The 10828-nt window shown below is 45.7% G+C and overlaps 1 protein-coding gene across 1 annotated transcript; it reads left to right on the top strand.

The window, feature by feature from the left end:
* Positions 1-495: 495 nt before the first annotated feature.
* LOC149328181 (uncharacterized) lies at positions 496-10782 on the top strand. Its single transcript, XM_089560137.1, has 3 exons — positions 496-855; positions 4450-5729; positions 10407-10782. Exons 1-3 carry the CDS (start codon positions 496-498, stop codon positions 10780-10782), a joined length of 2016 nt encoding a protein of 671 aa, XP_089416263.1.
* The last annotated feature ends 46 nt before the right edge of the window (positions 10783-10828 follow it).

Below are 10828 nucleotides of genomic sequence, written 5' to 3'. Positions count from 1 at the left end.
CACGCTGTGCCATACATCTTGGCAATACCACGACAAACCGGACAAAAAGTTAATAGTGCCACACCCGACACACACACGAGAAGTGGTAGGAAGCCCTCACCAGTGAAAACCTGGACTCGCAAGCCTGGATCATCTAACCAGTCCGCAAGTCAGCTGCCGCCAGCGGAGCCCTGGACTAGCGGCCCCAACCATCCGGCTCCTGCGAATTAATCTATGCTAACTAAAAGTTTTCGGTAGGGTACAGAGCTGGGCCAATTGGTACGTAGTTTTAAAGGCGCACACACAGAGAGGAATACATGACGACACTGGACCTGTGTCCCACTCTGTGTCTGCGCCCTTCCGCAGTTTTTTCTTTCGAATTAAAAGTTTTCTCTATCTCTTCAACAGGGGGCACGAGCACTTTACCGGGCATTTCTAGCACAAGGAGGCGCTAACCACTCGCAGTTGCACGCACTCCTCGTGGGAATTTTCCAGAAGAAGAGAAAGACAGACACGATGGAGCCTCAGCCTACGGAAGAAGACCTACTTTCGCCCCTTGGCGGCGGTCCGCCAGCGTCTCGGACTTCACTTTGGCGGGGCAAAGAGCTACTCTCAGCCGGCACCGGCCTTGGCTGCTTCTGCGGAGCCTCTCTGGCAGCGGCCACCGCTGCGCTGCTCTTGTTCACCATCCATGGAGCTGCCACGCGGGACGAGAGGAACGGCACTGGACCTCAGTTCTGCTGCTCCAGCGAGGCAGGCAGGCTGTTCGCCGTCATCGACAAACACGAGCCGCCCTGCAGTGACTTCTTCGCGTACATCTGCAAAAACGCCATCAGACACGGCATCGTGCAGCAAGACGTGGCCAACGACATGCTGGTGAGCTTTCGCGCGGACATCCTGCTAATTTTAATAACGAAAGTCTGCTAACCTGCAATTGCATTTTGCTGGTTTCGCCTGCCGGCGAGTCTGAAAGTGTTTTAAATGGCGAATTTCGCTAATAACTTTTGAATGTAACCTAAATGGTCACTCAAATCGAGAGAATTGTAAACGATTTAATCATCATCATCATCATCATCAGCCTGACTACGTCGACTTCTGGGCAAAGGCCTTTCCCAAGTCTCCTCAATTAACTCTGTCCTTTGTCAGTTGCGGCCAGCCCATCTCCGCGGACTTGATTGTGTGGTGACCCTTTCCGGCACAAACTAAGGCTCTTAAATATAAAGAATCGAGGTCCTGAGGCCAGTATGTGGCGGTGAAGGATAATTCATCAGAAAATAATATTCTGTCGGTTCTCTATCAGTTTTTTTGTATCATTATAAATGGAACCAGAGGAGGAACTTAATGCGTTCAAATGGCTTAGTCGAGTGGTTCCTATGAATATTTAATATCTGCTTTGAAACAGCTCTTGTCATTGCTGAACTACAGCTTGTGTGTCAGTTTTTATCAAGCATATGCGATAATGATATGACGCATAGCTTCTGCCTGCGATGTTATTTTTCAGTTGCGTGAAGGTCAGTGTACGGTCCTACGCAAGAGGAATTCTTGAGTTCATTGAACAAAAGCATTGCTTCTTTTGGGAGATGGTGTGCAAGAAGCAGGGCGACTGCGATCTCATTTTGAAGATTTAAAGCCTCGAGCGCACAGCATCCTTTTGCATTTTCTGAAAATGTAGAATTCGAAATACTCAAAAGAGAGAAATATTCATTAGTTGAAGGTGCTTCTTGCAGGCGGTCCACGAAATAGATTTTTATATGATTACTCTTTTGGTCGCTTAGCACGAACTATTTTACGAGTTGGTCCACTTCTCAAAAATTGAAAGGAGGATTGCTAGTGGTAGTGAGAAATTTAAATAAATCATTGCACAGGTTTTCACTCTCTGTTGGGGCCTTTGAAATCGTTTCAGGTATAACCGCACAGTAGAAGTCCATGTTTAAGAGACTGTTGAAAATGAAGGGAAGTAAACTGTTGAACAATTAATGTATGCCAAACCAACTAAAATTATCTTGGCATACTCACTAGGAGGTAACATGTCTTTCTTTTATTCACATTGCAATACATGAGCGGAGATATCCAGGTCTCACTCTCTTCTGGCGGGTTTTAGCCAAATTTGGAACGAGTACTGTCCACCTCCAGAGGGTTCTTCGGGGTCCTTACTTATGACATGGGGAAAATTTTAAAAAAATTTATCAACGCACACTTAAATTCATACACAAAAAGACTTACTCTCTTGCACGCTTGAAGGAGCCATAAAGGAGTCGTGCCAATGAAAGAAAAACAAAGCTATTATTTTTTGACCAACCTTCGGAAAGTAGTGTCTCCATCCTGCCGTAGTGCGCCTGTTCATTAGGATCAAAACACTAAAGCAAAAGCTTTCATTCTGGGCGGTGCTAGAACCCGAAAAATTGCTTAGTTTTCAGTTGAAAATTGAATGCTGCTATTTTTAAAGACAAGGGAAGCAGCCCTAATGAATTACATTGTGTTCAAGCGAAGCCTGTTGATCAAAGAACAAAAAAAAGGTGTGGTTTAGCTTTTGTTAAACCTGGTTAGTTGCGCTTGCAGTGCAATATTATGCTTGGTCGCACACAGTCGTGCTGATTGTTTGCTTGTTTAGCGTGGACATTCTTGGTTTTCATCCGCTTTTCAAGATATTCGGCCCGTTGTTCTTCTGTTTCCTCCGCACGTCTTCGTCTCCTAGCTTCATTCCGTATAACATGGCTGGACTCACATTCTGAACTTGAACTGGCTTGTTTAGCTGCTTCTGATTCTCGTCGTTTTCGCAAACGTTCTTCTCATTGCTCCTCTGTTTCATGGGCACGTTGTTTCCGCTTGGCATCATTCCGTTTAGCTTGCCTAATCCCAGCTTCTGAACTCGATAGAGCTCGTCTAGCTGCTTTGGCTTCTCGTAGTTTCCGCAGTCGTTCTTCTCGTTGCTATTCCGCTTCTTGGGCACGTTGTAACCTCTTTCTTGCATTCTTCCTAGCTTGCTTGGCTGTCGCCTTAGAGTTATTGTGCAGAAGCAGTAGATCAACTAGATTCAGATACAGACTCTTCGTCGGTGACTTCCATGGCGAGACTTCTCGAGGAGCGCGCGCACGACCGGCTCCTCTTGGCTGCGGTGGAGAGAGCAAGCTGACGTCACACATCGCCATAGCAACGGAGAGGCTGACGTCACACCATCTGTTAGGTGCGGCGTCGGCTCCTCGAGGAGCAGGGGGGTCCACGGACCACGGGACGAACGGTTAGACCTGGCGTATTATTGCTTTCGCAATAAAACCTTTTACCATGATAAAAGGTCTGCTAAAGCCCACTTTACATTATATTAGCTGCAGAAGTTGTAGTAGGAGCTTGTTCGGGTGTAATAAACAAGACACCTAAGGTTCTTGTTTGTGCAGTATTCTCACGACATTCTTGGCTCCGAAGTATGGACGGGATCTCTAGGAGATTTGTTACGCAGTGAATAGGAAGCGAAGTTGTCTGCTCGTTTCAGCAACTATCTCAGCGGTAGACTTATCTATGCTTACTCGATCCAAGCAACAAGTTTAGGCTGACGACGGCCTCCGTCGGCCGCCAAGGTTGGCCCAGGGTGTGCCAAGAAGGTTGGAGATTCAGTGGCCCCACGTTTGCCGACGTCCATCCCTACTCTATGTACGCTTATGCGTTTGAACCTGTCTATTGCGCATCACTTAAGTCTGTGCGCCCTCTGCACGGCACATAGCAGAGTTGAGTGCCGCACTCCAACATATAACGGTCATTTCGTACGCTGTCTGGATACCAACTGCTTTTGATAGCAGGTGAACGCGTCCGGTTTCAGTTGCACCAAGGGACAACTGCTTCGTTTCTTTATCCAGTTTAGGCATGGTGAAAGTCTGATTGGCGCTAACGTTATAATTATAAAAGGAATAAGCGCAACCCTCGTCAAAACTGAAAGACCACTGGGTTTCCTGTTGGGTCATGTGATGTGAATTGGGCATCGGCAGTTTTGAGAAGCCTTGAGGCGAAGGAGCACTAGTCCTCTCTCCTCTGTCCTGGAACGTGGGACTTCGCGGATTCTGCGAGAACATCAGCCATGGCGCTTCCTAACAAAGACATGAACGATCAAGATAAACTATGTAATGCATTGCCAGTCCGCGAATAGAACATCGCTCGGTACGTTTAGTACCCCAAAAGATTGTCGACGTTGCATGTTGTGCTTCATGGGATATATGTTAATATGTAAAACACTCTCCGCGTCGGGTTTCCCTTACCTTATCGCCGCTTGGACATCGAACCCACACAAAACAATCCCTAAAGATGGGGATCGGCACTCCGTGGTACTATTCGCACAATGTGACTCTAATTTCATTCTACACCTTGGTTCAACGACACGAGTGTCAATGCTCCGTAGTACGACGAAAATGACCGTTGTGAACAAATTTCATTTTGCGTCTTTAATTATATGCTTGGTCCTTGTCCTGTTGTGCAATTTCGCAGGAGGATATCGCCTCCAACATCATCAAAGGAACACAAAACTACGGCAGCCCGGCTGCGGCAGCACTTCATGCTCTCTACACATCGTGCCTCAATGAGGTTTGGCGTCAAGATCAGCGAGCCAGAGATGTCACGACGATCGTGCTGGAAATCGCCAACACCTCCAGCCGAATGAGTGGCGCAGATTTGCTACGTTTTGCCCTCGCGGTGGATAGGCGATACCACCTCAAGTTTATTTTCACTTTAATCAGCCAAACCACTAAAACACAAGGGTTCGTGTTAAAAAGGAGGCTACTCCGGACCACCGACTACAAAGCATTTTGCGACGATTCCTGCTACATGACTGCTCTCTCCATCCTGAGCGCGCATTTCGGCACTAACTACACCCGGAAGGACGTGTCCGCGTGGGAAAAAAAATTTCCACTTGACAAAAAAAGAACTGGTTCGTTGTCTTTAGAAGAGATGAGCGGCATCTTCGGCGGTCTGAAAGCGTCGCAGCTGCGGGACATATTTCTCGAGTTTCTTATCGATATTGACCAAGTTAGGGAATTTCAGACGATCTCCAAGGCTGCTTTCTTTACGGACGTACGCCTCTTGAGGAGCGACCAGCCGTTGTCCTTATGCTACATGCTACTTGTTGTCGCCCTGGATGCCATGAGCTACATTCAAAGGGGCAACACATTGAAATCGCCAACAGTGCGTAGCAAGGAAGTCTGTAACGACCACGTGTTCCAGAGTGGCCAGCTATGGCGGGTCACGTATGTAGCGGCCCTCGCGAGTCCCGCGAAAGACCAGCAGCTGCATAAGATCTTCGAGGAGACTCGAAGAAGATTCGTGGAATACGCCCCTATCCTGCGGCTCATTGCGGCGCCAAATGACACGGAGCACTTCCGGGCGATGGTCGGCAACTTTACTCTGAAGCTACCCGGCGACCTGGTGTTCCAGGAGCCAGCCGTTCCCCAAATGTCAAAGCAAGGATTCGCTCGAAACCTGTTCTTGGCGCACAACTTCGAGTTCGACGCTAAAAGGTCAAATGCGAAACGAGGGTTCCCCTGGATTCGAGACGACAATGAGCACAGAGCCAACAACCGTCTGTACTTTTTGAACAAGGCCACCATGTACGTGTCGTCTTCGGGCTACGGCTGGCTGAGTTCGGGCACCCTCGATCCACTTCTTGCCGACGCCGCGGTCATATCGAGTCGTATGGCAGCTTTGATGTGGAGCAACGTGCGGAGACCGGCGCGCTGGTCTCGAGAAACAATGGCGGCGTTCAAAGAGTTCAGGTAATGTATATTACTCTGTTGTGAATGAGGCAAAAAAAAACAAAACAAAACAAGCTATCACGAAATAACGTGGCCTAATCTGTTGCAAGCATTTTCGGTTAACATCATAGTTTGCTGTGAGCTGAAGGTTCCGCTATCCGCAGCGCAGTAGCTACCGCCCGCGGGTGTATTTCACAGCTGCAAATGCGAAGTATTCCGGCGAGGTCATCTGAAGCCGCTTGCTGTACCCTTTAGCAATGTGGGAGCCTAAAGTGACTGAACTTAATTTCATTTTTTGGGCCTCAGGTTCGGAAATTATTATGCACAACGGCCTCCGCTGCTCTCATGCCATGAAATTCATAATTATGGGTCTACGTAATATGAAGTCTGGTTAAATGCTTACCGTTCACATCACGCTTTAAAAATAACGTGGCGCTTTACGCAACCAGTCATTCGTAAAGTAATTGCTGGTAGCGTGTAGTTGTTCCGCCCGCGAATTAACGCTGTGATTAGTAGTTTCATGCCAGGCTTAGACAATGCTTTGAGTTGTCTCAGTACGGCCATCACCATATTCCGTATTCAACCTTTAAAAAAAAAGTTCACTCCTAATTCACCTAACTTTAGTTGGCCGTTTACTTTAAGATGTTGCACTAGACATTAGGATACACGGTCGATCATGGCAGTGGCGAAACCAGAAATATTTTTGGGGGCTCTGATGTGCCACCGTTAAAAAAAAGAAAGACAGCAGGCGCCCCAAAACATATCGTAAGTCATTTTTCTGCTGCAATAAAGCCGAAAGGTTAGTTGTTTCATTCACTGTTACATCCACCTTAAGCGCTTCTGCGCTATTGGACTAAACATAATCAATAACTTGTCCCGTGTACATGTCACACCACATTCATCAGCGTCACAAAGTTGGAATGGAAAAAAACATCACAGCATATCTACATTTTAGTCTTTACTAACACGTGGATCACGTGAATGGAACCTTCCCGGAGAAATTCTCGACATAAGTGATAACGAGCATTTTCGGACCGCACTAACATAATTAACAGGATGAAGAAACTGTTTTGTAACAGTTATTGCATTAGTTTATGTATCTTGTTACTTGTAACCACTCCTCTCGAATGCGTTCGGCCCTGAGGGTTCAATAAAGTATTCAGGTTCTAATGCATCTTTCAAAAAAATATTTAGACATGTTGTTTCAGCTTTAAAAAAGTCTGTTTGGAAACATTGTTTATTGCTGAGAACCTAAATGTTAAATACGCAGCACTATAAGCAGGAAACTCGACTATTATAGACTGAACGAGGGACAAGATACCAGAAAGAATGTACAAAAATGCACTAGTAAAATGAATTCAGTACTGTATCATGGCGATATAACACTTATACTCCGCGCAAATAGAGAAGGAGCGCACTCGTAGTACCTTTTCTGAAACTTTGAAAACCACCAACAAGTTCTAGGAGTTACAGGCCGATAGCCTTCACCAGCTGTACAGCAAAATCATAGGAAAGTGCTGTCGACATATGACTGACATTCGTAATTTAATATCGGCGACTTTTAGAAGGCATCTATGTGGATTTGAAAAAAAAAACATGAACGACCTACCACCTTGTTGTCCCAGAAAACACCATCGGGGAGGTGTTCATCCACAAGCAGTATGGTATCGGGTCTTCTTCGACCTCGAGAAGGTCTGTGATGCCACGTGGAAGTTTGGTATCCTTCGTGACTAGCAGACCTAGGTATACACGGAAGGATGCCATACTGCTTGAACGACTTTAAAAGCACATTTTGCGCCCGCCTAAGAGCAATTCTTTCCATTACTTTCACACAAGAGAACGGCGTACCCCAGAGGTGTATTCTAAGCACGGCACTTTTCATTTTAAAAATGAATTCCTTAGCTAAAATAGTTCCCAAGAGCCTAATGCTTTCGGTTTATGTAGATGACCTACATATAGCATGCACTTCGTTCAGCATAGGTATGTGTAGAGAGACAAATACAAATGTAACTAAGTAAACTAGCTCTTTTGGCAGACAGAAATGTATTCGAGTTTTCTCCTCAAAAGACAGTAAGTGCTCTGTTCTGATTGAAACGGGGCCTACTGGTCGATCCTAATCTATACTTGAACCAAACTACAGTGTCATTTAGGCAAGAACACAAATTTTTAGCCACCATTTTTTGACAAGAAACTCGCATTTCTACCGAACATCAACAACTTAAAAAGATTCTAGAGCCCTCATTGTCCTAAATGTGGTCTCAGGAAAGCGGTGGGGTTCCGTTAAGAGTATGCCTTTTCCAAATCATTCGCTCTCTGGTGCGCTCAAAGCTAGACCAAGGGTGCGTACAATGTGGTTCAACAAGAGCATCCTACTTGAAACCATTAGACCCTGTTCGTTATCTTTATTATCTGGCGCATTTAGAACATTGCCGGTAGCCAGCATTTACGTTGACGCTAATGAGCCCGCTTTATAGGATCGAAGAGTGGCACTCGCATCTATTTACGTCATAAAAATGCGTTCTTTAACGAAAAATCTCTGCCATCCCGTTGCCACCAGGTGCCCATGCAAAAGACTATTCAACAGCAAACCACATTTTATCAGTCGATTAGTACTGTGCTTCGAAGATCAATGCGAAGAGTTGGAAGTACTAGATGCTGTACTTAACATTATGGTACACACACTGACACATTTACACAAAACGCAAAAGCCAGAGGAGCATATACTGCACGAATTCTTTGCACTGAAAGAACAATGTGACACCTACACTGCATTTTATACTGATGGCTCAAAAACAGAAATACATATTAGAGGCGAAGTAGCTCATGACAAAAATTAAAAAAAAATACGGCGGCCACAGTTTGCATCGCTTTTTACTGCCGAGGGTTAGGCTATCTTCACAGATGTAGAATAAATTGTAAAAGAACAACGAAACCAGCATTGTCTACACTGATTCTCTGAGTATGCTCAAAGCTCTTCACTCTAGAAATGCTGCTAAACCTATGATAGGAAACATTTTACATGATACAGTCAGTCACAACATTAAAACATAACACTGAATTCTAATAGGCCCCAGCCGTGTCGGGATGGTAGGAAATGAAAAACCAGATGCGTGCTAAGCACATGCATGATGCATGCTCAGCACATAAATGTGAAATACGTTAAACACGTAACTAACTGTTAGTTAGTCATGAGAGAAGGCAACAGCCACAGAAACCAAGTTGCTCAGGGGATTTCAATTAATTAATTTATTTTCTGCTGTTGTTCAATTTAGAATAATACTGAATATGTTATGGCTTAAAGCTAATTGATTAGAAAAGCAGAAGAAAAAACAACCACATGCCGCCGGTGGGATCCGAGCCCACGACCTCCGAATTACGCGTCCGGTGCTCCACCGCTGAGCTACGGCGACGGCTGTCAAATCTTCTGCTTTCGGGGGTATTTATGTTTACAAATAACCTAACCTTTGAGAGCGTTCAGCAGCGCCACCCACGACTTTAAGCGGCGGACGTAGCACGTCCCGAGTTACCGCTGATGTGACGTAGAACGTCATCGAACGGCGAGGGTGGAAGCTGTGTGAGAACCCTCTTATGCTTCCTATGGCGTCAAGGCTGCCAGAGGAAGCAGAGGAAGCCATAGGAAGCATAAGAGGGTTCTCACACAGCTTCCACCCGCGCCGTTCGATGACGTTCTACGTCACATCAGCGGTAACTCGGGACGTGCTACGTCCGCCGCTTAAGAACGTGGGTGGCGCTGCTGAACGCTCTCAAAGGTTAGGTTATTTGTAAACATAAATACCCCCGAAAGCAGAAGATTTGACAGCCGTCGCCGTAGCTCAGCGGTACAGCACCGGACGCGTAATTCGGAGGTCGTGGGCTCGGGTCCCACCGGCGGCATGTGGTTGTTTTTTCTTCTGCTTTTCTAATCAATTAGCTTTAAGCCATAACATATTCAGTATTATTCTAAATTGAACAACAGCAGAAAATAAATAAATTGAAATCCGCCGTGCAACTTGGTTTCTCTGGCTGTTGCCTTCTCTCATAACACAGTTAGTTACATGTTTCACATTTATGTTTTCAGCAATAAATAATGATTCCAAACAGACTTTATTGAAGCTGAAATAATGTGTTTTAAGTATTTCTTTGCGGTGCGCAAATAACCGCGATAATATCTTTTGTTAGTCAGTTAGTTATTTAGTTAGTTAAACAAACAAACTAACTAAATGACTGATAATGATTCCAAACAGACTTTATAAAATCCGAAACAATGTGTTTTAAGTATTTCTTTGCGGTGCTCATGCAACCTGGATAATTTCTTTATTTAGTTAGTCAGTTATTTAGTTAGCTAGTTAAACTAACTAGCTAACTAAATAACTGACTGACTGACTACCTATATCCAGGTTACATGCGCACCGCAAAGAAGTACTTAAAACACATTGTTTCGGCTTTAATAAAGTCTGTTTGGAATCATTATTTATTGCTTAAGACATAAATGTGAAACACGTAGCTTTATAAGCAGGAAGCTCGACTATTATATACTAATGCGAGACCAGTTAACCGAAAGAATGTACAAAAATTACAAAAATGCCCCGAAAAAAAGAATTCACTACTTTATCACGTGGATATACCCATTCTTCTCCGCGCAAATAGATAAGACAGACCCTTATATCAAAACCTTCGGCTGCGGCTACTTAAATGCAGGCAGTGCGAGGCGCGCTCATCACCCGCAATGGACCCCAAAGGCGCGGTCGAAATGGAGGCGTTGAAGATGGGTCTGCGCATCGCCGCCGCAGTCGGGTCAGCGCCAGCTGAGCCTGCAAGAGGCGTCGCACCTGCGTCGCCAAGACCCTGCTGGTACACAATGCGACCTGCCTTCAGTGTCCTCTGGATGTCCGAGGCGCAGTTCTTCTACGCCCGCTACGCCTATTACAGCTGCAGTGGCACATTTGACGCCACGCTTTTGGTGAACGTGCCACTGTGGCGAAACGCTGACTTTGCCACGGCGTACCACTGCCCGCCTAGCACGGAGGCCGGTGAACCCAATCAATGCGAGAACGTTACGCTACCTCACGGCTGATGCAGCGATGTGTATTTGTGTGCGGAGACGGTTGCCTGGTGATATG

This window comes from Amblyomma mixtum, chromosome 9 (genome assembly GCF_055824585.1).
Source record: "Amblyomma mixtum isolate Tamu chromosome 9, ASM5582458v1, whole genome shotgun sequence".
In the NCBI taxonomy this organism is placed as follows: Eukaryota; Metazoa; Arthropoda; class Arachnida; order Ixodida; family Ixodidae; genus Amblyomma; species Amblyomma mixtum.
Note: the sequence above shows the minus strand (reverse complement) of the source record. Positions and strands in the feature narration are given on the sequence as shown.